Genomic DNA, 23,771 nt, shown 5'->3' on the forward strand with positions numbered 1-23,771 from the left:
AAAAAAAAAAAAAAAAAAAAAAAAAAAAAAAAAAAAAAAAAAAATGGCAAAATATTACCACAAAATATTACCAGGTGTCATTATGGGGAACTATTTTTTTTTTGGTCTTTTTGTCTTTTCGGGGGGGGGGTGCACCTGTGGCATATGGAGGTTCCCAGGCGAGGGGTCCAATTGGAGCTGTAGCCGCCGGTCTACACCACAGCCGCAGCGATGCCAGATCCGAGCCTTGTCTTTGACCTACACCACAGCTCACGGCAACGCTGGATCCTGAACCCACTGAGCGAGCCCAGGGATCAACCCTGCAACCTCATGGTTCCTAGACGGATTTGTTTCCATTGCACCACGATGGGAACTCCCATTAGGGGGAAGATTTTAATGAAACATGATCATTCATTTAGAAAGGGCTCTTGAAAATCATGGTTCTCAAATTAAAAAAAGAGAATAGGGTATTTACTTTACTTGGTATACAGAAGCCTCCAAAATCCTTCAAGATTCCACACAGCCTCATTGAAGGATTTGTTACCGCAGAACAGAGCCCTGAAATAAACCCACACACCTACAGCCAATTAACCTCTGACAAAGATGCAAGAATAGACAGTGGAGAAAAGCCGGACGGCCACATGCACATCAATAAAGTTATGACACTCTCGCACGCCACACACAAAAATAAAGTCAAAACGGCTTAAAGAGTTAAAATAAACCACGACACCATAAAAGTCCTTGAAGAGAACATAGGGAAAATGTCCTCTGACATAAATCGTAGCAATGTTTTCTTAGGTCAGTCTCCCAAGGCAAGAGAAACAGGAGCAAAAATAAACAAATGGAACCTCGTTAAACTTATAAGCTTTTGCACAGCAAAGGAAACGATAAACAAAGCTAGAAAAGGACCGGTGGAATGAGAGAAAATATTTGCAAACAATGCGGCTCACAAGAGCCACACTGGAACTGCATATTTTTGAATGTCCAAAATATACAAACAGCTCATAAAATTCAATAACCAAAAAATAAACAGCTTAATCAAAAAATGGACAGAAGGCCTAAATAGACATTTCTCCAACGAAGACAACCAGATGGCCAATGGGCATGTAAAATTTGCTCAACATTGCTAAGGACAGAAGGAAGGAGGAAAGCGAGGAAGAGAGGGAGAAAGGGAGAAAGTTAGGAAGAAGGCTCGTCCTGTGGCGCTCGGATTTCCTACAATAAGTCACGTCCCCTAAGCTGCTCCAGCTGCCCTATTTGTAAACAGAGCATCTTCTGAGATGAGTGGATTAATTAAAAAAAAGGAGGGGGAATAAAACGGGAGGCTCCCTGACTAAATGGGAGCCCTTTGAAAGGACTCTGGAACAAGATGGTAAACAAGATCTGATGAATTGCTAGCCTTACAACTACAACAACTCCAAAGCCTCAAAGAATACTTGAGCCTCCCATGTCCCATCCTTAGAACGCCCACCCAGGAGGCAATGTCTCCTTTGCCGTCAGTTGGGACACAGGAAAAGAACAATTGTTCTCAAATTCCTATATGGATTTCTCAATATCCACTGGAATGTCCCCAAGAGAAAGCCCCCCTATGGGCCTTTCCCAAAGCTGATGGCACTCTGAGGGCCCCTCTGGCAAATCGCTGGGGGCAACATCCCTAAAGGACCCAGGGGAAACAGATTAAAATGAACGGAAACCGTATAAATTATGGTAGATACTGGGCTGCACGCTTCACTGTAAACCCCACTCTCGGGAGTTCCTGTTGTAGCTCAGTGGTAATGAATTAGTATCAACGAGGATGAGGGCTCGATCCCTGGCCTTGCTCAGTGGGATAAGGATCCGGCGTTGCTGTGAGCTGTACTGAAGGTCCCAGACGCAGCTCCGATCCCATGTTGCTGTGGCTCTGGCATAGGCTGGCAGCTGCTGCAGCTCTGATTTGACCCCTAGCCTGGGAGGCTCCATGTGCCAGGGTGCAACCAAAAAAAAAAGGCAAAAAACACTCTCATAGGATAACAAATACTGTAAAAATTTTTTTAATTTTCCATCTAATAAAGCTCAGAGATAATTTCTATCTCAGCCAATGACGCTGGGTAAAGCATTCTTTTTTGCTGTGGGTTACAGCCCCAGTTGAGGTATTAGACAGAGATCTCCTTTCGAAATGAAAAGAGCTGCTCTGTTTTCTTCCAAAGGAGACTTCACCTTAGCATTTCCTGACCAACGTGAACCTGACCTTTTATGTTCTTTACAGCCTGTCCTCGATGTAGAAGAATTCCATCGAAACATCCCCTACATTAATCAAGGTGCTTGCAAACCTGGGGGCTACTTCTAATACTGACGTAAGTAGAACAAAAGGTAGAACGCCTGTAAAGGCTTAAACAAATACGACTGAACATTTTGCTAAACTGCCTCATTGTCCGTTGGAGCCTGAGGTTGTGCAAGACTCCCCACCTTCTTCATCACCTAGGGGCGGATCATTCCCGCACCCGCCCTTGCAACACGGAGATCCTCGAACCTCATTGGCCAGGATCTGGCCGGGACTTGAGCGCTGTTAACAAGAGAGTTGTTCCTGTCGTCCACTTGTTCCGATCCTGAGCACCTTTTTATCACAAGTTCTGCCGGACTTCAAAGGGTTCACGGCTGTGAAATTTGCTCAGCTTTTGTCCGCCTCCCTGGAGACCCCAATAGCCCATGTCTAGTCACATTCGCTTGGAACAATCATCAATATACGTGGACAGTCCCACGTCCAGGGTTCACGGAGGCCCCTTCCTGTTCCACCCAGACGTGAGACCCTCCAGTCCCGGGATTCAACCTTCTACAGAATGTAGGTGACTTCTTGCTGCATTCAGTTACCGAAAGAGGCAGCCATCAAGGATTCCGTCTGTTTGCTGTAAGGAAAATTACAATGAGCTCTAGACACGGGTCACTACCTAGTCTTATTTTTAATTTTTAAAATTGTGTGTGTATGTGTGCATATACTTTTTTTTTCTTTTTGCTTTTTTAGGGTTGCCCCCATGGCATATGAAAGTTCCCGGGCTGGGGTTGAATCAGAGCTGCAGCTGCCAGTCTACACAACAGCCACAGCAACTTGGGATCTGAGCCATGGCTGCGACTTACACCACAACTCTCAGCAATGCTGGATCCTTAACCCACTCAGCAAGGCCAAGGATCAAAACCGCATCCTCCTGGAAACTAGTCAGGTTCATTAGCGTTGAGCCACAGTGGGAACTCCTTTCATCACCTAGTCTTATGTAAGAACTGGAGGAATCCAGCTATCCCCCAAAGGACTAAGCGAATCCAAGGATTTCCTAAAACTGCAGCTTCATGGATTTCTGGACCTAGCTGGCTATTGCTGACTATGGGTTTCCCTGTTATCTTCTTCACTCTGTGAACTTAAAATTTTCAGTCCCAGAGTTCCCTGGTGGCTCAGTGGATTAAGGATCCAGTACTGTCATTCCAGAGGCTCGGGTGGCTGCTATGGCGCAGGTTTGATCCCTGGCCTGGGAACTTCCACATTCCTCAGATGTGGCCAAATAGAAAAAAAAAAAAAAAAAATTCAGTTCCTGAACCTCTTCTATGGCAGGATAAACATGAGCAAGGCTTTCTCAGACTAAAAGAACTTCCTGTTCCAGGGCTACCTAACTATGCAGGACCTTTCACTGTATCCGCATAGGAGAGCAAGACCTAGGCCCTGGGAGCAAAAGGGCCAGGTCCCAGGCACAGGCCTCTGACACCATCAGTCTGGCTCGGCTGCTCCCAGCTGTCTTGAGGCTACAGACGCAACTGCAAAATTACTGAGACCCTTAGGACATGTTTATTTACAAGCTCCTCAGGCCGTCCAAAATCTTAATTCTGAGCTGACCCCACACGTCTCTGCAAGCAGATGGACCTCCGATGAGAGCCTTCTGCTCTCACCGCCTTATCTTAAACCACCGCACGTTAAACGCTGCGGACCCCCTTAATCCTGCCACGCTACGTACTTGACGAAAGCCAGCCCCGTGACCATGAGGTCATAACATCCCATTTGGTGACATGACATCTTGATTTTTGAGACACCCTGTTGATGAATCCTGATCTAATTTTGTTTATAGATGATTCCTATTGTTAAAAAGAGAGAGAGAGAGAGAGAGAAAGGGTATGTCCAGGCTGGTTATGCTATTACTACACCAAATGAACTGCTTGAGAGGGAAAATCTCCCACAAGCTAAATCAGCTCAACAAGCCATTTTGTCGGTTATCAAGGTAGAATGTTACCATGACAGCAGGCGTGGATTTGGTCTTGGCCAGGATTTGGGGAAGTTATGGAAACAAAGGGCTTTTTTGATATCCCCTAGGACTCCAATCACACATGGACAATTTGTCTTCCTTTTCCCTTCTGAAATGACTGCCATCAAAACTGAGGCTCAGGGAGCTCCCGTTGTGGCTCAGCGGAAATGAACTTGACTAGTATCCACGAAGATGCAGGTTCAGTCCCTGGCCTCGCTCTATGGGTTAAGGATCCTGTGTTTCCATGAGTTGCGGCGTAGGTCACAAAGGCACCCCAGAACCTAAGTTGCTGTGGCTGTGGTGTAGGCCAGCAGCTGTAGCTCTGATTTGACCCCTAGCCTGGGAATCTCCATATGCCTCGTGTGTGGCCCTAAAAAGCAAAAAACCAAAAAACAAACAAAAAACCTGAGGCTTTTTACACTAAAAAGATTGAACCTGAGGATCACGGAAAGACCCTGGCTTTCATTCTGAGGCAACACCAGCCGGGTTTATAAAAGTTGTGACATTTGTGGATGAAGTCCATTCTGCTTCCAGCTTCTTTTTTTTTTTTTTTAAGATTTTTATTTTTTCTATTATAGATGGTTTACAGTATTTTGTCAATTTTCTACTGTGCAGCAAGGTGAACCAGTCACACGTACATATAGACATTCTTTTTCTCATATTATCATGTTCCATCATAAATGACCAGATATAGTTTCCAGTGCTACACAGCAGGTGCCTCTACCTTCTTTCCTTTTCTCTCTCTCTCTTTTTTTTTCTTTTTGGCTTTTTAGGGCTGCACCTGCAGCATATGGAGGTTCCCAGGCTAGGGGTCTAATTGGAGCTACAGTTTCTAGCGTGCGAAACAGCCACAGCATCGCCAGATCCCGGCCGAGTCTGCAACCTACACCACAGCTCATGGCGATGTCAGAGCCTTAACCCACTGAGCAAGGCCAGCGATCGAACCCGAAACCTCATGGTTCCCGCCGCACCACAGTGGGACCTCTGGTGCTTCTACCTTCTGATCTCTTGTTGCAAGGCTTCTGCCGTCCTAAGGTCCTTACAATATGGCCACAGTCTGCTCCTGAGTCAGAAACATTAACATGGGCCAACAACAGCTGCAAATTCAACAAACAGTCAGATTTACGGGAAAATCAAGAGGGCCACTTATTTCTTCCCAGCTCCATAGCCAATCCCACTTTTCAGTTTTCACATTCTTTCAAGCACCGTGGTACATTTTAAGATGACTCAAATCATAAGTAAACTTTGGTGGGAGGGCAGACGTGTCCAAAATTGCGAAAACAGTTTGCCAGCAATGTTTGACCTGTCAGGTCCCCGATCCCGGAAAAACTGTCTTTGTTCCCAGAGGCCTCAGACCTCCTCCCTCTGAACCCTTTTACACCTGCCACGGGGGTGTTTTAACCCACTGAGCAAGGTTAGGGATTGAACCCATATCCACAGGGTTACTAGTTGGGTTCGTTACTACTGAGCTACAACAGGAACTCCCAGATGTTCTTATTATTGTATCTAAGTTTTCTGGATGGATTGAAGGCTTTCCCTGCCACAAGGCTATGATGCCTTCATGGTGGGGAAAAAAAAAAAAAAAAAAGCTCTGAGAAAATGTTTTCCTCCTAGAGTTTCCCTTCCACGATCTCTAGTGATCAAGCCAGCTACTTTACCTGGCAAATCACGCGAAAACCTTGCACACTTTTTGGAATCCTCACTGTTCCTATCCTCGTCAAATATCAGGCAAGGTCAAGAGAGTTAATGGAATCCTCAAACTTAAAACCTTTAAACATGGAGTCCCCATCATGGCTCAGCAGAAACGAATCTGACGAGCATCCACGAGGACGCCGGTTCGATCTCTAGGCTCGCTTAGTGGGGTAGGGATCCAGCGTTGCCGTGAGCTGTGGTGTAGGTCCCAGACCGGCTTGCATCTGGTGTGGCTGTAGCTGTGGTGTAGGCCGGTGGCTACAGCTCCGATTCAACCCCTAGCCTGGGAACCTCCATATGCCACAGGTGCAGCCTTAAAAAGACAAAACAAAAACAAAAACAAAAACAAAACCCAAACCTTTAAACTTGCTAAGACTCCTGGGTTCCCTGGGCCTAATGTACTGCCTCTGGCCTTGCTGACTGTCTGTAACATACCCTTTGGGAACGTAAACTCGCTGCACATGAGACAGTCCCTGGTCGACCAGGCATCCACTGGGATACAACTTTTGGCTGCTCCCTTGTTTCCTGCTTGTGTGACCAGTTACCGCAAAGTTTCACTGCTATATGCTAAAACCTATCAACAGGTTACAGAAGATTTTCCAGATCCCAATCCAGAGGGTTCTGTGGGTCACAGTCTGGAGCCTGGCGAATGGATATTTTGGAAACATCATCAGAGGAAAACGGCCTTCAAATCCTATTGGGAAGGACTTACCCAAGGGCTCCTTGACCACTGACACTGCTGTGAAACTGGAGGACACTGAGCCTTGAGTACACCCTTCACAGCTAAGGAAGCCTCCGTCTGACCTCTCAGGTCTTCTGCAGACACTAGAGACCCCTGAACCAAACTGATCACGGAAAGAAGCAGCTGACTGCAAAGTAGACTGCTTCGGCCCAAGAGGCCCAAACAAAACTTTATGATTTGTGTTTTTCCTTTTTTCCCTTTTTTTAAAAAAATCAAAGTATATTTGATTTATAATGTTGTGCCAATTTCTGCTATACCACAAAGTGACCGAGGAGTTCCCACTGTGGCACAGTGGAAACGAATCTGACTAGGATCCATGAGGATGTGGGTACCATTCCTGGCCTTGCTCAGCGGGTTAAGGATCCAGTGTTGCCGTGAGCTGTGGTGTAGGTTGAATAAGCGGCTTGGATCCTGAGTTGCTGTGGTTGTGGCGTAGGCCAGCAGCTGCAGCTCTAATTCGGTCCCTAGCTTGGGAACCTTCATATGCTATGGGTGTGGCCCTACAAAACAAAACAAAACAAAACAAAGGGAGCCAGTCATACCCATACCTACATTCCCTTTCTTACATTATCTTCCAGTATGATCTAGCCCAAGAGTTATGGATCTATATGGAGACAATTCCTGGTTTGGGGTGAGCAGATGCAAACTATTCCATTTAGAATGGATAAGACTTGATACTTGAATTGAACATGAATGCTTCTTTTCTTCTTTCTTTCTTTTACCCGGGCTTTGGCCAGGAACAATAAAATCCTCATCTGTATCTTCCAGGCCACTACTTGGGGGAGTAACCTTTCAGAGTGCTGAATTTGTCCTCAAATAGTCTAATCTATCCATGATGTTAGCGATTCCCTGTGATCAATTTCGCTTCTCTTCCTAATATCTCTGCAAATTATGATTGGCTCCCCTAGGACCTCTCTTGCCAAGGTCAGCGCTTAGAACATCCTTGTCTTGTTTTTCCCTTTCTCTAATCCTAACTGTATGTAGTCAGTCAGACACAAAACTTACGTAAACTTTGTACATTTGCAACCCCACATCCCCATGATTATCTAGATCAGAGTGGCCCCCTGTCACCGAGATGTCACCAGCCGCGCTCCTCTTTGCAAGGTGTTTGGCTTGACTCTTTACTTCAGGCTGGGAGATTCTTTTGCCATATGCCCTCAAGACCTGACTGACTCTTAGCTTGACAGGTAAATGCAGCAAACCGTGAGAATGGGTCCATTAACAGTACCCTGAACCGGAACAGCCTGTGCCCCGAGAGCTTTGCCTCTCTCTGTGGTTGGTTTCATTCTCCTCGTGCCAATGGATGCCTAGATGCCTGGGGCATAGCCAGGCAATGCCGCTTAGGTTATCGTACTGTGCCCCTGACTTTCCACGGAAGAGTTAAGTCATCTCATTGACTGGCTCCCTGGATTTACTCCACTAAGTTAAAAAGGAATTAGCAGAATGTGTTCATGACTCAGGATTCGTGTCCTCTGTCTGGCAGGGCCATCCTTCACTGGTTAGGAGTAAATACGGTGGAGGATACGATGAGAGACCTCTCCTTAACGCCTAAAGATATTGCAGAGCCTGTTGCTAAGACAATAGCTGCCCCCAAAAGACCCTTAGATGCTCTCTTCAAAGATTCTCTCAGTGATAGGATAGCCCTTGATTATCTGCTGGCTGAACCAGGAGGAGTCCTTGTTGTGGCTGACGCCACCTGCTGTACATGGAATAACACTTCTGGGCAAACTGAAACTCAGTTATGTAAGGTCACTGAGCAAAAGCCACTTGGCTTAAGAAGAGAACTCCTTCAAAGAAAGAAAAAGAACTTTCTTGGATTTATTTGATTTTGACTAGTTTGGGGACCATGGCTCGAAGTGCACTCCAAACATTGGCGATTATCTGGCTTGTCATAATCCTAGTCCCCCCTGGTGCATTGTATTCTCCCTGAGACTGGGATGTCAGGAGAGGAACGGAGAGAAGAGCCAACTTGAAAATTGTCAACCTAGGGAGTTCCCATCGTGGCTCAGTAGAAGCGAATCTGACTAGCATCCATGAGGATGCAGGTTCGATCCCTGGCTTTACTCAGTGGGTTAAGGATCTGGTGTGGCTGTGGCTGTGATGTAGGCCAGCAGCTACAGCTCTGATTCAACCCCTAGCCTGGGAACTTCCATATGATGCAGGTCCAGCTCTAAAAAGACAAAAAAAAAAAAAAGTGAACCTGAAAAACATGGCCTATGAATACTGCAGAGACTAAGCAAAAAAAAAAAAAAATTGCTGACCTATGAATAACACACAGAGGATGGACAAAAGCTGTGAGAACTGTACACACACACACACACACACACACACACATCTATACATACATACATATATATGTGTGTATATACACACACACATACACACACACACACACACACACCCCTGTATGTGTATATATATGAACTGGAGTTTGGCACTTGCCATCTGCCTCTACATGGATTAACTCATGAGCCACTGCAGCCGCCAAGCCGGAGCACCCCCTGGGCAGAGCTCAGGGCTGAGATCAGGAGGGAGGCACTCTGTGCTCTGGGAAAACTGCAAAAACAGGTCTTCAGATAGTTGGATGTTTTTAGGAGACGATTGTATAAGCCCACGTCTTGCATCTCCTCACATCTAGAAAAACAGCAAAACCCTTCACGGTGACATCTCCTCGTGACTGGCAGTGACCTTCACGAGACCAGCAGCAAACTTCTGTCAGATGCCTGCCGGGCTGCACGCCGCGCCCCCTTCCCTCTAGGACTTCTCTCTGGATGGCCCCCCTTTCCTCCTTGGGGAGGTGTTTCTGAGCTGCCTGAAACACTGCCTCCAGGACTGTAAGGGACAAAACAAAGATGTCCTCGCCCTCTGTGACAACAGCGACTCCCAAGTGTGGGCCGGGGAGCCCCGAGGGAACTCAGGAAAGAAACGAAGACTGGCCGCCACCAAGGGGCTCATCGAAGGAGCCGGTCCTGCCAGCCCAGACCTTTGCATCGTCCCAGCGAAACTGGTCTTTATCTGTAAATCTGGTTTTCTGTAAATCTTTTCTTCCTATTATCGTCCCTTTGTTGCAAAAACTCATGTATCCTAGCCCCCCGCCCCCCCACTTCCCTCCTTAGCATGGTTTTCGCAGGGCTGCCTGAGATGATGCCTCAGGCGATGAAGTCCTAATTTTGCCCCCAATAAAACATAACTCTCAACTTTCAGGTTATGGATTTTTTTTAAAACGTCGACATGTATATGTTCATAACTGATTCACTTTGCTGTACATCTGAAATGACTACAACCTCGTAAGTCAACTGTACACCAATAAATTTATTTTATTTTTTATTTATTTTTATTTTATTTATTTATTTTTTTGTCTTCTGCCATTTCTTGAGCCACTCCCGTGGCATATGGAGGTTCCCAGGTGAGGGGTCGAATTGGAGCTGCAGCCACCGGCCTACACCAGAGCCACAGCTACGTGGGATCCGAGCTGCGTCTGCAACCTACACCACAGCTCACGGCAATGCCAGATCGTTAACCCACTGAGCGAGGCCAGGGATCGAACCCGCCACCTCATGGTTCCCAGTCAGATTCGTTAACCTCTGAGCCACGACAGGAAATCCTAAAATTTTTTTAAATATGAATTTTCTCAGGAGTTCCCATCTTGGCGCAGCAGAAATGAATCCGACTAGGAACCATGAGGTTGTGGGTTCAATCCCTGACCTCGCTCAGTGGGTTAAGGATCCGGCATGGCCGTGAGCTGTGGTGAAGTTGGCAGATGCAGCTCGGATCTGGCTACAGCTCCGATTTGACTCCTAGCCTGGGAACTTCCATATGCCTGGGGTGCGGCCCTATAAAGAAAAATGACCAAAAATAAATAAATAAATAAAATAAAAATAAAAATGAATTTTCTCAGTCCAGAAAAAATGGGGGGGGGAATAGTTTTTAAAAAGAGACAGTGGCCCCAAATGGAGTCTCTTGTGCTAAACCCCACATCAGCAAACCAAGGCGTATTACCTGACCCAACTGCAGTTCAACCCCCCAGGAATGGACTTTAACCAGTCAACCTGGAATTACCTGGTCTGCCCTAGTGAGATAATCCCACCCAAGAGACCCTTCGTTCCTCTCGTGAACGTGACCTTGCCTGAAGCAATGCATTCTTTGCTAATATTTCTTTTTTCTGTCCCCTTTCCACATATTTTTTTCCTTTTTATGGCCATACCTGCAGTGTATGAAGTTTCCGGGCTCGAGGTCAAATTGCTGCAGGCCTACACCTCAGCCATAGCAAGGCCAAATCTGATCCTAGTTGCAACTGCAACCTACACAGAAGCTTGCAGCAATGCCAGATGCCGAATGCACTGAGCGAGGCCAGGGATCACACGCGAATCCTCAGGGACACGATGTCAAGTTCTTAACCCGATGAGTCACAGCAGGAACTCCCCTTTCCACACTTAAAAACCATCCCTTTCCTAAGGCTGAGGAGAGCTGCTTTCTGCTAGATGGTCTACTGCCTGAATTGTTGATCATTTTTGTTTTATTTTGTTTTGTTTTTGTCACACCCATGGCATGGGGAAGTTCCCTGGCCAGGGATTGAACCCAAACCACAATAGTGACAGCACCAAATCCTTAACCACTAGGCCACCGAGAAACTCCAAGTTTCTAGTATAGAGCCTTTTTAAGTACTGATAAAGTCTTAGTCTAAATAAACCTCTTGTGAAGGGTCATCTGAACGTCCTCTGACTTCTGATGTCTGTATTTTCTGTGCTTCCGGGGTTGAAGGATGAGCCGAGAAGTCAGATACAGGCACAATACCAAGGCTGCTGCCGTGGGTCACGGGCAAGGCTTTGGGCAAGTGTGGGGGGCTGACCAGGAAAGGAAAGGTGGTGAGAGTCCTGCCGAATAAGTGGCTGAAGTCCTGGGGTCTGGGAAACGTCTCTGAGGGACTGGAATGAGAGGGATGGGAAGGTTTTGATGCCGGAAAATGTTACCGGAATCCGAGTTCTTTTTTTTTTTTTTGTTCTTTTTTTTTGTCTTTTTGTTGTTGTTGTTGTTGCTATTTCTTGGGCCGCTCCCGCGGCATATGGAGGTTCCCAGGCTAGGGGTTGAATCGGAGCTGTAGCCACCGGCCTACGCCAGAGCCACAGCAACGTGGGATCCGAGCCGCGTCTGCAACCTACACCACAGCTCACGGCAACGCCGGATCGTTAACCCACTGAGCAAGGGCAGGGACCGAACCCGCAACCTCATGGTTCCTAGTCGGATTCGTTAACCACTGCACCACGACGGGAACTCCGGAATCCGGGTTCTTGAAGGATGCACCTTGAGAACACACAGGCAGCAAGCAAGCCAAGTCTCTATGACAGGAAAGCAAACAGCTCCCAGGACTGCTGGGAGGGGGGAGAAGAGCCCCCACTCTCTATTGTCCTGTAAGGGGTTTTTATCCCTTAAAGATGGGGCAGGGGTACCAACGTGGGGTCCAGAGAGATGTGGTTTTCTCCCATTGGCCTTGTTCAATTACCCATATCAGTCCTTGTGCAATAAGGGTCTTGGGGTGGAAATGACCTATACATTTTATGGTTTCTTTGCCCTTCTCGTCCCTTAGACTGGGTCACCCTTCCTCTCATTCCTTTTCCATCAGTTGAGGAGGGGGTTAAAGAGGAAGGTCCGTGTGGGTGTAGGTACACTTCCTATGGTAAGCATGGCAAGCAAGGCCTGGGGGCGGGGGGGACTCCCTGGAGCCCTTAAACCACAAAGGTTAATCAATAACCTACACTGACTCTCTGAGTTCGTATTCTGCCCACTGTCCCTGCATCGTGAGTCTCACTGACGACCAGCAGCGCCAAAAAGTCATTTCTGATGAACACCGTTCCCACCCCTACGGATGAGGGTGGAGTAGGATCGTTGCACAGGCGGTTGTGGGGGTCCCAGTGGGGGACCTTGGATGGAGAGAGGGGCCCGGGGAGCTTTGGGAGGTCACTGTAGGTTGATGATGCTCAGAAGGGCCATCAGAATGAGGCAGGCTTGCTTGACTCTCAGGTCCCTGGGTGGGGGATGGGGTGAGGCCTGCATTCAGGGTCAGACCAAGGGCAGGAGTTGAAGGACCGCCCTTCTGCTGATTTGAATAAGCACCGTGACAGTGCTAGTCTGACCTTATAGGGTCAAATTCTCTCTTACTGGACACCAAGGAGGAGCTACTGCTGGAAGAAAGAAGAGGTGGTCTTTTCCCATCCCTACCCCCTCTTGGATGATAAAACTGGAGTCCACCAGGTCCTCGGGGCAGAGCCACAATTTCCTTATCTTAATAAATCTCTTTCTGGCTGATCCCTTTGTCTCTTGGTGACTTCCTTCTGCGCTGAGGCACAAAGAACCTGAACCTCAGTGAGTCCAGACACCAGGTGAGTGATTCTAATTTAAAAACCCTGGGTTCCAATCCCAGTCTGGGTTTAGGCTGGGTTTGAGTCATGGCACATGGGGTCAAGTCCCAATCTGGGTTTAGGCTGGTTTCAAGCATAAGCTCAGGCAGGGTCCCTGTAACCACACCGCTCACCCCTACCTCCCATCGCTCTCCCTCCCGGCTCAGCGTGGATTCCCCACAAAACATATAACTGCTGACTGCAGTTAAAAAGAACAAAACCAAACTTTTCTATATTCTTAAAATAACATGGGTTTTTACTTAACATATCATGAGTCTCATCTTTGGTTTTCAAAATAAACACCATTTTCTTAAAAATACAAAACTTGATATAACCTTGCCACCACCCTTACAAGATTCCAGGGAGGGAAGGAGAGAGAAAAAACACGATTCATTCTTTGCAAGGGATTGAATCTCAGCTCACAAAGGGCAAAGGGACCTGACTTTGCATTTTAAAAATAACTAAAACGCATAGCGGGTAAGTTTAAACACATCAATAATTTAAATGAAATATAGTTGTTAAAAGTTATTAAATAGGAGTTCCCACTGTGGCACAAAGGGATCGGTGGCATCTCTGCAACGCCAGGATGCATTCCCAGCCCGGCCCTGTGGGTTAAAGGATCCAGCATGGCCACAGCTATGGCATAGGTCGCAAATGTGGCTTGGATCCGATTCCTGGCCTGGGAATCTATATGCCACAGGATGGCCAATAAGAAAAAAACAAATAAATAAAAATTGTTTCTTCTGGAATGTGGTTGAGATTATCTCAGAATACATTTTAGGAAGACCGAGAAAATGAACCAAGCATTTTGAGGCTCTGGTTTGGCTTCAAAAGGTGAATATTGGAGTCCCTGGTGTGTCTTGGTAGAAACAAATCTGACTAATATCCATGAGGATGCAGGTTCAATCCCTGGCCTCGCTCAGTGGGTTAAGGATCCGGCCTTGCTATAAACTATGGTGTAGGTCGAAGATGTGGCTTTGATCCTGCATTGCTGTGGCTGTGGCGTAGGCTCCAATTTGACCCCTAGCCTGGGACTTCCATATATATGCCTCAGGTGCTGCTCTAAGAAAAAAGACCAAAAAAAAAAAAAAAAAAAAAAAAACAGTGAATATTTATGACTTTACAGTTTTGGATTTTTGGTCCAGGTACTCCATGGCATTCTGAACCCAATTCTCTTGGGCATCAGCACAGATCTTCTTGGCCTGTCTGGTGCTGAAGCTGTAGGAGAGAGGGAAAGAAATGATTAAGGATCCTCTTTGAAAACTGTGTCCGTTTAATCCTAAACTTTTCAGGGCCCTCTGCCGTGGGATGAAGGGGTTGTCATGGGAGCGAAGGAAGAGGCAGAAGAAAGATGGGACTCTAAGGTTTACTGGCTGCTCTTGATGCCCCAGGAAAGCTATTCCTGCTCTTGCCTGGAAGGGGGCAGTTGTTGAATTCTGCCTTGCCTGCCCTCCCCCCCCCACACACACACCAATGAAATTTGGGGCTGGTGGGCTTTGTCTACTTACATCACAGCATTCTGGGGACATTTGTTGGCAGTGACTCTTTGGTAGCTCTGTAGTCGCTGAATGGGGATCTTCTTTCTGGTCACATTAAAGCAGCAGATGGTGGCGACAGAAGCTGAATTGGGGGGAGAAATGAACAGAAAGGATGAGTGTTATGATACGTAGGTAGTGTTTAAGCCTGCCTTCGTAAGGAAGGAAATTTAAGAGACGGCAAGGATGTGTAAGAGGTGGGGGCAGAATCCACCTTCGGCAGGGTCCCGTACCTCTGTCTCCCATTTGATGTCCCCAGCTGTACAGCAGGCACACATGGTGTGGACAAGGACAAGGAAAAAGCTCCGTCAATGCAATAAGCTCTAACTTTGGCATTAGGAAGAGCTATGGAGCTGTGTGTTGGTTATAGAACCATTCACCAAAAATTCTCCATTCTCTGCTTTCTGGACACATAGTAGACTTGCATTTCTCTTTTTCTTTCCTTCTTTCTTTCCTTCTTTCCTTTCTTTCTTTCCTTCCTTCTTTCTTTCTTTCCTTTCCTTCCTTCCTTCCTTCCTTCCTTCCTTCCTTCCTTCTTTCTTTCTTTCTTTCTTTCTTTCTTTCTTTCTTTCTTTCTTTCTTTTCTTTCTTTCTTTCTTTCTTTCTTTCTTTCTTTCTTTCTTTCTTTTCTCTTTCTTTCTTTCTTTTCTCTTTCTTTCTTTCTTTCTTTCTTTCCTTCCTTCCTTCCTTCCTTCCTTCCTTCCTTCCTTCTTTCTTTCTTTCTTTCTTTCTTTCTTTCTTTCTTTCTTTCTTTCTTTCTTTCTTTCTTTCTTTCTTTTCTTTCTTTCTTTCTTTCTTTCTTTTCTCTTTCTTTCTTTCTTTTCTCTTTCTTTCTTTCTTTCTTTCTTTCTTTCCTTCCTTCCTTCCTTCCTTCCTTCCTTCCTTCCTTCCTTCCTTCCTTCTTTCTTTCTTTCTTTCTTTCTTTCTTTCTTTCTTTCTTTCTTTCTTCCTTTCTCTCTCTCTCTCTCCCACTCTCCCTCTCCCTCCCTTCTTTTCTTCATTTCTTCTATCTTTTTTTTCAAGTAGACTATTTTTTTTCATAGGGCTGACCCCATGGCATGTGGAAGTTCCCAGACCAGGGATAGCATCTAAGCTGCAGCTTGTGCGGCAGCTGTGGGGATGCCAGATCCTTTTACCCACTGTAAAAGGGATTGCAGGGATTAAACCTGTGCTTCTGCAGCAAACCAAGCCACTGCAGTCAGATTCTTCACCCAGGGCACCACAGCAGGAACTCCAGATTTGCATGTCTTAGTCACATTTGGTTGATGGGAATCATGGACTCATTTTGACCAATAAGTGAGGAGACCAAGTACCCAGGATTATTTCTAAGCCAGCATTTGTAATTGTCAGTGCAAGACCCCCCAAGAACTTCCTTTTCCTTGGTGATAGTATGCCACAGTGTTTCCGCGGGTGGCCACTCCATCCACCCAGAATCTTGAGTGTATGAAGTCAGAACTCTAGCCAATATGTTATAGATATCTAATACAAGTAAGAAATTAACCTTTGTCGTTGTTGTTGTTTTCTTTTTAGGGCCACACCTGCAGCATATGGAGGTTCCTAGGCTAGGAGTCAAATTGGAGGTGCAGCCACAGGGCTTTGCCACAGCCACAGCAATGCCAGATCTGAGCAGCATGGGCAACCTACACCGCAGCTCATGGCAACGCCAGATTCTTAACCCACTGAGCAAGGCCAGGGATGGAATCCACATCCTCATGGATACTGAGCCTTGTGGCTCAGATTCTCAACCCATTGAGCCATAAGGGGAACGCTAACCTTTGTTACTTTAAGCTGCTGATAATTTAGGATTGTTTGTCACGGTGTTTACACATTAACTTATTCAGACTGATACACACAGTCATCTAAGTCATCACAGGATGGAAACAGGAGTTGTTCTACACGCATATAGATATTTTTCCCCAACAGGGTCAAAATTCCACCTCAAGAGAGTCCCCTAGGACCTCATTCCCTTCCTCTAGCCACTGTTTCTGAAAGCTGCCTTGGAGGCCAGTAAAAATTCTGGGTGAGTCAAAGATTTTTTTTCTCTCTCCCACTGACAAAGATGCCCTCTGTGCCTGCAGTAAGAGGGGGTCTTTCTTTCTTTCGTGTGCCTGCATCCCCAAACATGGATCATGGACAGTCACAGCGCCCCTCTTAAAACTCAAGTCAGGAGCCTAACCCTAACCCTAACCCTTGAGTTTCTTTCTTGACTTGAGTTTTAAGAGGAGTCTGCAGTCTGGCCTCAGTGGCCTGAGTTTCAAGCTCCGGCTCTGCCTCTGATTGTGAGGCCAGGGCTCTTCTTGTTCACTTATGGGACCAGCTTTCCCATCTTTCAAATGAGAGGGTTTGCAGGGAGCCTGCAGATTCTTGCTTATCTGACAGTTTTGGCAGTAAGTCATCTTTCCCATAGAGAATCGGGGGGCGGGGGGGCTTACCTGGCTGAGCAAGCACCTGGGTGCTGAAGGCGGCTGCGGTGAGCAGCAGACACAGAAGGGCTGCGGAGACCTGCATGTTGCGGGGGGTGGGGAGGGAAGGAGCCCAGCGTCACAGGGAGAGCTGTTGTCTTCTGGGGTTGTCTCAGCGTCTCTGCAGCTCTGGCTGCTCTGCCTGCCTTTTAAAGACAACCCAGGGTGTGGGAGTTTCTGGGAAAGCCTTTGCTCCTGGCAGGGGTTAGAAACATGGTATGACCAAGGCAGGTCCTGAATTGCTGGTCCAGATCCCAGCAAGTTCATAGGACCTCAGAAGCAAAAATGGGGGAGGGGACTTGATACATTTTTTGTTCATCCTGTTTTGTTTCTGGGGAATGATTAAGCACAGATGGTACTCTTCTGAGGGTCATGTTTCTTGTTATGGCTTTTTCTTTTTTTTTTTTTTTTTTTTTTTTTTTTTTGCCACCCAAGGCATATGGAGTTCCCTGGCCAGGGATCAGATCCAAGCCACAGGTGTGACGTACACCCCAGCTGCCGCAATGCCGGATCAGTAACCCACCGTGCCCAAACGGGGATGGAACCTGCATCCCAGCGCTCCAGAGCACTGCTGATTCCATTGTGCCACAGCAGGAGCTCCAAGGGGGTCAATTTTCCAAGCTCTGCTTTCTCTGCAATGAACCCCCAGAAGGGGCCCAGGGGTGGGGGGAGAATCGGGAAAAATGAAGAAATAAGGAGATTCAAATACCTTCCCTGGTCACCGTCTTTAGAATTTTGGAGGCAAGAAGGGGGATCTAAAACTGACACAAGGCTCCCATCCAAATGCAGAGAGATCTCAGCAGCTCTGAACACTGTCAGGTCTCTGGGAACCCAGACACTGTGGTACACGAGAACCTCTCCCCCACCATTCAATCTGGTAGTTAGAGACTCTTAGTGCCTTGGGACTTTAAGGTCATAGGACATCAAAACTCAGTGGTTCCTGTTGATCTTGACTTTCTACGCATTCCTTCTTCAGCTTGATGGAGGAATACTTGATAAATAAAGATCGTATATATTTAGGGGGCACGGTGTGAGGGTTTGACATTCATATGCATTATGCTTTTTAGGTGCCCATCCATGGCATGTGGAGGTTCCCAGGCTAGGAGTCTAACTGGAGCTACTGCTGCGACCCACAACACAGCTCACAGCAATGCTGGATCCTTAACCCACTGAGCAAGGCCAGGGATCGAACCCGCAACCCCATGGTTCCCAGTCGGATTCATTCACCATGACAGAAGCTCCCTCGTATGCATTATGAAATAATTACTGACATCTAGTCAACTGACACATCCATTGCCTCCATCATCACACATAGTGTTTTTTTGGGGGGGTATGAACACTGAAGATCTGCTCTCTTAGCAGATCTCAAGTATACAGAAGAGCTTTTTTTTTTTTTGTCCTTTTGTCTTTTTAGGGCCGCACCTGTGGCATATGGAGGTTCCCAGGCTAGGGGTCTAATTGGAGCTCTAGCTGCTGGCCTACGCCACAGCCACCGCAACGCCAGATCTGAGCCGCCTCTGTGACCTACACCACAGCCTACAGCAACACTGGATCCTTACTTAACCCACCGAGCGAGGCCAGGGATCGAACCCACAACCTCACCGTTCCTAGTCAGATTCATTTCCGCTGCGCCACGACGGGATCTCCTACAGCAGAGTGTTTTTAACTACAGTCGCCTTGCTGTATCTTAGATTCCCCAGAGGTTACTTATCTTATAACCAAAAGTTTGTACAATTTGACAGACATCTGCTCAGAAATAGGGTGGCTTTTGTCCAAAAAAAGACAAGGCACAGTAAGGGCTGGCGAGGATGTGGAGAAAAGGGAACCCCTGTACCCTCTTGGCGGGAGTGTAAATGGGTTTAACCCCAATGAAAAACTGGAGGGTCCTGTGCTTTTCTCAGCTCTTTGCCTGGTAAAGCTTTTTTTCCAAATGGAATCAAATAGCCAAAGCCTATTCGCCAAATCCACTGTGGTGATCTGGGTCTATCTGAAATGGAATATGTGGCTCCCATGCCCTCACAGCCATGGATTCAAGGAATGCATTTGGAAAACCAGCGACCTAGTTCAACCCCCCACCAGCACACATTGTAGACAAGATGCCCAAAGGCGAAATATATCGAAGAGAAAGAGGACGCAAGCACCCACATGTATCTTCTTTGGCACAACACTCAGCCCCCTAGCAGGCCTTGGTATAAAGGCAGAGCGTCCCTACTGGGGTCTTTAATAAGGTCCTTAATTAAAGTCTTCAGTGGGCTTACATGGTGAATACAGAATCAAATACTGGTATGGAGGTATGGCAAGATCATTTTTCCTTTACACTTGCATGTCAATTTTTTTTTTTTTTTTTTTTTTGCTTTTTAGGGCCACATCTGTAGCATATGGAAGTTCCCAGGCTTGGGGTCCAATCAGAGCTACAGCTGCCCACCTACACCACAGCCACAGCAATGCCAGAGCCAAGCTGCATCTGCAACCTACATCACACCCAGCCCATGGCAACGCCAGATCCTTAACCCACTGAGTGAGGCCAGGGATCACGGACGCTAGTTGGGCTTGTTACCGCTGAGCCACAGGGGGAACCCCTCGCACAGCAAACTGATGGACTAGCACAGAGAGGTGTGTTGAGGATTCTGAAGTCTTGCACTGCATTCGTGGAAGACACCGATGTGGCTGAATGGCCATGTCCCCCACCAGCACAGGAGTAAGAAGGTCCCCTTACTGTCCTCCATGGCCTCTAAGATCCTGTCTAGAGTAATGGGTCCACGATGAACTAAAAGGAGGCCAAGTAAAGACCAGGAAATCTGGATCTTCCCGATCTTCTTTCCTACTCAGCTCCACACAAAGCGGTCTAGAGTGAACCCTGGAATCAGGATCCTGAGTTTGGACGATGGCCCTTCCACAAGCGAGCTTCAATCCTGTGGATAACTCACCCCTCTCTGCTAGATTAAGCTGGAGCTAATGATCATGCCGACCTTAGAGGATGGTTGTGTGAATCAAATGAATTGATATATACAAAAGGTGCTCAGAAGAGTGATCACTGTAGATACTCAGAAAGGGGATACCCATAAATACTATTTTTCAGAAAAGGGAAAGATGTTTTTGGCCAGGTGATGCTACAAAAGGACTCTGAGTCCGGCTGGCTTCCTCCACCGCTTCCCCAATTTTCCCAACTTGCTTCCAAGAAAAAGCATGTTACATTCCAGAGAAATTTCAGGAATGCCTGACTTGCACACAGGAGGATGTGAGGTCTCCGAAGCTGTGTCAGTATCGCAAGACTGGAATGCTCTTGACACAAAGGTGTTTGGCTGACAGGGTTGGGTGAACACATTCACTTAGCAGGAACTGAATATTCACTTAGCAGGAATTGAATATTACATTCCCTCTTGCGTATTTTGAGGGCTCGCTCATCAAGTGGTTTCCTTTTTTTGTTTGTTTGTTTGTTCCCCTCCAAATCTTTGGATTTTCACTGGATCACAGAAACCTCAGTGGGAATGTATAAACTAAATCATGAAACATTTCGTCCAGCCACCTGGCTGTCTCTTACAAGTGGGAGCAATTTCACCAGCTGTTTGGTCTCTCTTCCTTGGAAGTTTATCACTCAGTGGTGACCGAGCTAGATGAGGTCACTGGCCTTTGGCCTAGCACCTGATACAAGCAAGGTCTTGTTGACAATGACACTCAGGGTTGGGCAGACTGTGAAAAAGCAAACTCTTAGCTTCCTAAGTGTTTTTCCAAAGAATGATCGATGATCGGCCGACATGGATCCCGGGCATCAGGACGCCTGCTTTTGTTTTGCAGCTCTGCTCAAGGTTTCTTCTAAGAATGCAAAGTTATACGCACAGAATTGAAAGAGCCAGTACCATTAGTTTCATTCCAATCCTCTCTTAAAAAAAAAAAAAAAAAAAGAAGAGAGAGCGAGAGAGACCTGAGGCTTGGGGACCAGGAACAAAATCCTTAAGGCAATGTGGTGTATTTTAGGCTGAGCTGATTCTAGAACTTCTGTTTCTGGATTCCCTGTTTTGTGAAAACATTACCACATTGAAGCCCTTGGACTTGGGTTTCCGTTATGCAAAACAGGACCAAGGAGAATCTGCTCCCTCTCTTTCTCAAGGGTCACTGAGACCACGTGTGCAGTTTCTTGTTACTTTTGGAGGAAAATTATCCCCCAGTATATGTTGGTAGAAAATTTTTAACATGCTGGGAGGGCTCACTGTGGCTCAGCAGAAACGAACGTGACTGGTATCCATGAAGATGCCAGTTCGATCCCTGGCCTCGCTCAGTGGGTTAAGCATCCGGCATTGCCGTGAGCTGTGGTGCAGGTCGCAGACACGGCTCAGATCCTGCGTGACTGTGGTATAAGGCAGCAGCTGCAGCTCTGATTTGACCCCTAGCCTGGGAACTTCATATGCTGCAGGTGCAGCCCTGAAGAAAAATAGCATGTCTAGCAAACAGCAAGTGCTCAATAACAACGCCGGCTTTCTTCATCTGCACAAGCCACCGTATTTTCTCATTTCACGTGGGTTGACTCATTGACTCCTCCCAACAAACCTACCGATAGGTTCCCAGGAGAGTGGAAGAAGCTCCCTCCCTGGAAATGCAGCCGTTCGAAGTTGGACAATAAGAGAGAATGGTCTACGGGAAACAGCTGCCTGCAAAGATTAAGCACCTGTAAAGATTAACTGCCCCCTGTGCATCCCTTACCCTGCTGCTGCCCTTACCCGGTCATGAGACTCAGACCCCAACCACCTTCTCTCATTGTTCTCATTTTTCCCTTCCTCTATAATTTTCCCTGCTACAATCACTCGGTTATGGGACTCGACCCTTCTCCCCCACTTCCCCAAATTATATAACCTCCCTGTTATTGTCCTTGCTACAAGTTCCCGCCCTAGACCCTCGTCTCAGATTCCCACCATGACTAACTTGTTACAGTCGGTGCTGGCACCACTTTGAGCTCAGCCCCTGTATCTCAGATGCCTTAACGATCTCTCTGGCTTTGCTGACTTGGCCTGGTGCGTTGTTCCTTCGGCAAACCCGGTGCTTAGGAAGCAGGTATTCTAATGAAGTCCATTTCAAAAATGAGAAAGCTGAGGTTTAGGGCCTTGAACTGTTTCCTTCCTCTTCTTCTGTGAAGTTATTTGTAAAAGGGAAGCCTGCTTCTCAGAGTTGCCCTGAGAAAAAAACGTTTCTTTATAACGACTTCTATTGAAGTCTTTTATTTAAAAGACTTGCATTGTTCGTTAGACTATTTCATATAATTCTCTTGGAGTAATCAATTTTAATCATTTATGCAAAGGGTAAGACGGAGGCACAGAAGATGCTGAGAGTATTTCCCTGAGCCATCGGCTACGGTAACGCTAGCCTAGGCGTCAACGGCAACAACCATGCAAATCCCGGGAGCTTATTGCAACAAATGTTTATTATCTGTTTATGTCATGGCCTGATATCAGTCAGGCTGCCTTACCAAGGGTGCTTTCTTCTGAAAAGTGACTCAAGGATCCAGCTACCATCTGGAATGTGTGGCCTCCAAGTCCCCTGAGGCAAGGGTTGATAGGTTATGTAGGATTTTTTTTTTTTTTTTTGTCTTTTTTCAGGGCCAAACCCATGGCATGTGGAAGTTTCCAGGCTAGGGGTCGAATCGGAGCTGCAGCTGCCAGCCTACACCACAGCCACAGCAACGCGATATCAGAGCCGCATCTGTAACCTACACCATAGCTCACAGCAACTCCAGATCCTTAACCCACTGAGCAAGGCCAGGGATTGAACCTGAATCCTCTTGGATACTAGTCGGATTCTTAACCCTCCGAGCCCAAATGACTTGGACTCCTTTGTCTTCCTGAATTCAGTTTTTCCATTTACAATTTTCTGGGATTGGGTGAGAGACGGTTTAGGCATCGCCAACTCAGTCCAATGATAACCCTGCCCACTGCCCAGGGAAAGAACCCAGGACGGAGGGTCGGATGGATGATCATACTCCACGCACATCACAGCTTCCCAGGGACAGTGGCTGCTGGGGACTCGTCTGTAGCTCTCCAGCTTCCCTAGCGACAGGTGGCTGAAAGATGAATTCCTTCCGCAATGAAACAACAAAAGAAAGGCTATTTAAGGTTTGGTCTGGGCTTTCTGTGTATCAAGTAGAAAACCATACAAGGAGGAATCAAAGAAAAGGGAAGCTGCCCACCCTAAACCCAGTGACTCCACGCTGGGAGGTGTTCCTTAAACCCTCCGTGTCCCTCGCACAGGCTATAAAGTTAGAGGGTGCCATTACTAAATGAGGATGGAGCAGGAACGGATGACAGCTCTGGGCTGACATGCTTGGAGGGGTTAGGAGACTATTACAACTCCTTAGGGCAAGGGGACTTCAGCTATGGGTCCCCTGTTAGGCTCTGGTCAATCTATGTCCAGTCTATGAGTTTACCTGATACCCACAGCCTCTGCAGATGTGGCTCTGGAACCCAGAGCCTGGGTCCCCTCCTCTGCCTTCTACCATATCTGGAAATACCCCGCCAGAGTGTCTCCTCTCTCTGATACCCTGGTCCCCCAACCTTGATAAAAGGAGTCAGGGCAGTAACTGCCCTGGAGGCACATTTCCTGAGCTGGAGTCCTAGAAGGAGCTGGATTTGGGGTCCGCAGCTGGCATTCTCCTCCAGGCTCTGGCCAGGAGTAGCTGTGTGGTCAGGCTCATTCCTGATCCTTGTCTGACATTCCTGATC

General features: G+C 47.0%; 1 protein-coding gene across 1 annotated transcript; it reads right to left on the reverse strand.

The window, feature by feature from the left end:
- Positions 1–14,040: 14,040 nt before the first annotated feature.
- Positions 14,041–17,247, reverse strand: CCL11 (chemokine (C-C motif) ligand 11). Its single transcript, NM_001256774.1, is given in 3 exon segments — positions 14,041–14,285; positions 14,576–14,687; positions 17,035–17,247. Coding segments are annotated over 3 exon segments (294 nt in total). The 5' UTR covers positions 17,111–17,247; the 3' UTR covers positions 14,041–14,179.
- Positions 17,248–23,771: the final 6,524 nt, after the last annotated feature.

The sequence above is a fragment of the Sus scrofa genome, chromosome 12 (assembly GCF_054392235.1).
Source record: "Sus scrofa isolate SSC_HxYL_T2T_F1_AM1 chromosome 12, Sscrofa_HxYL_maternal_Yorkshire_Landrace_v2.0, whole genome shotgun sequence".
Lineage (NCBI taxonomy): Eukaryota > Metazoa > Chordata > Mammalia > Artiodactyla > Suidae > Sus > Sus scrofa.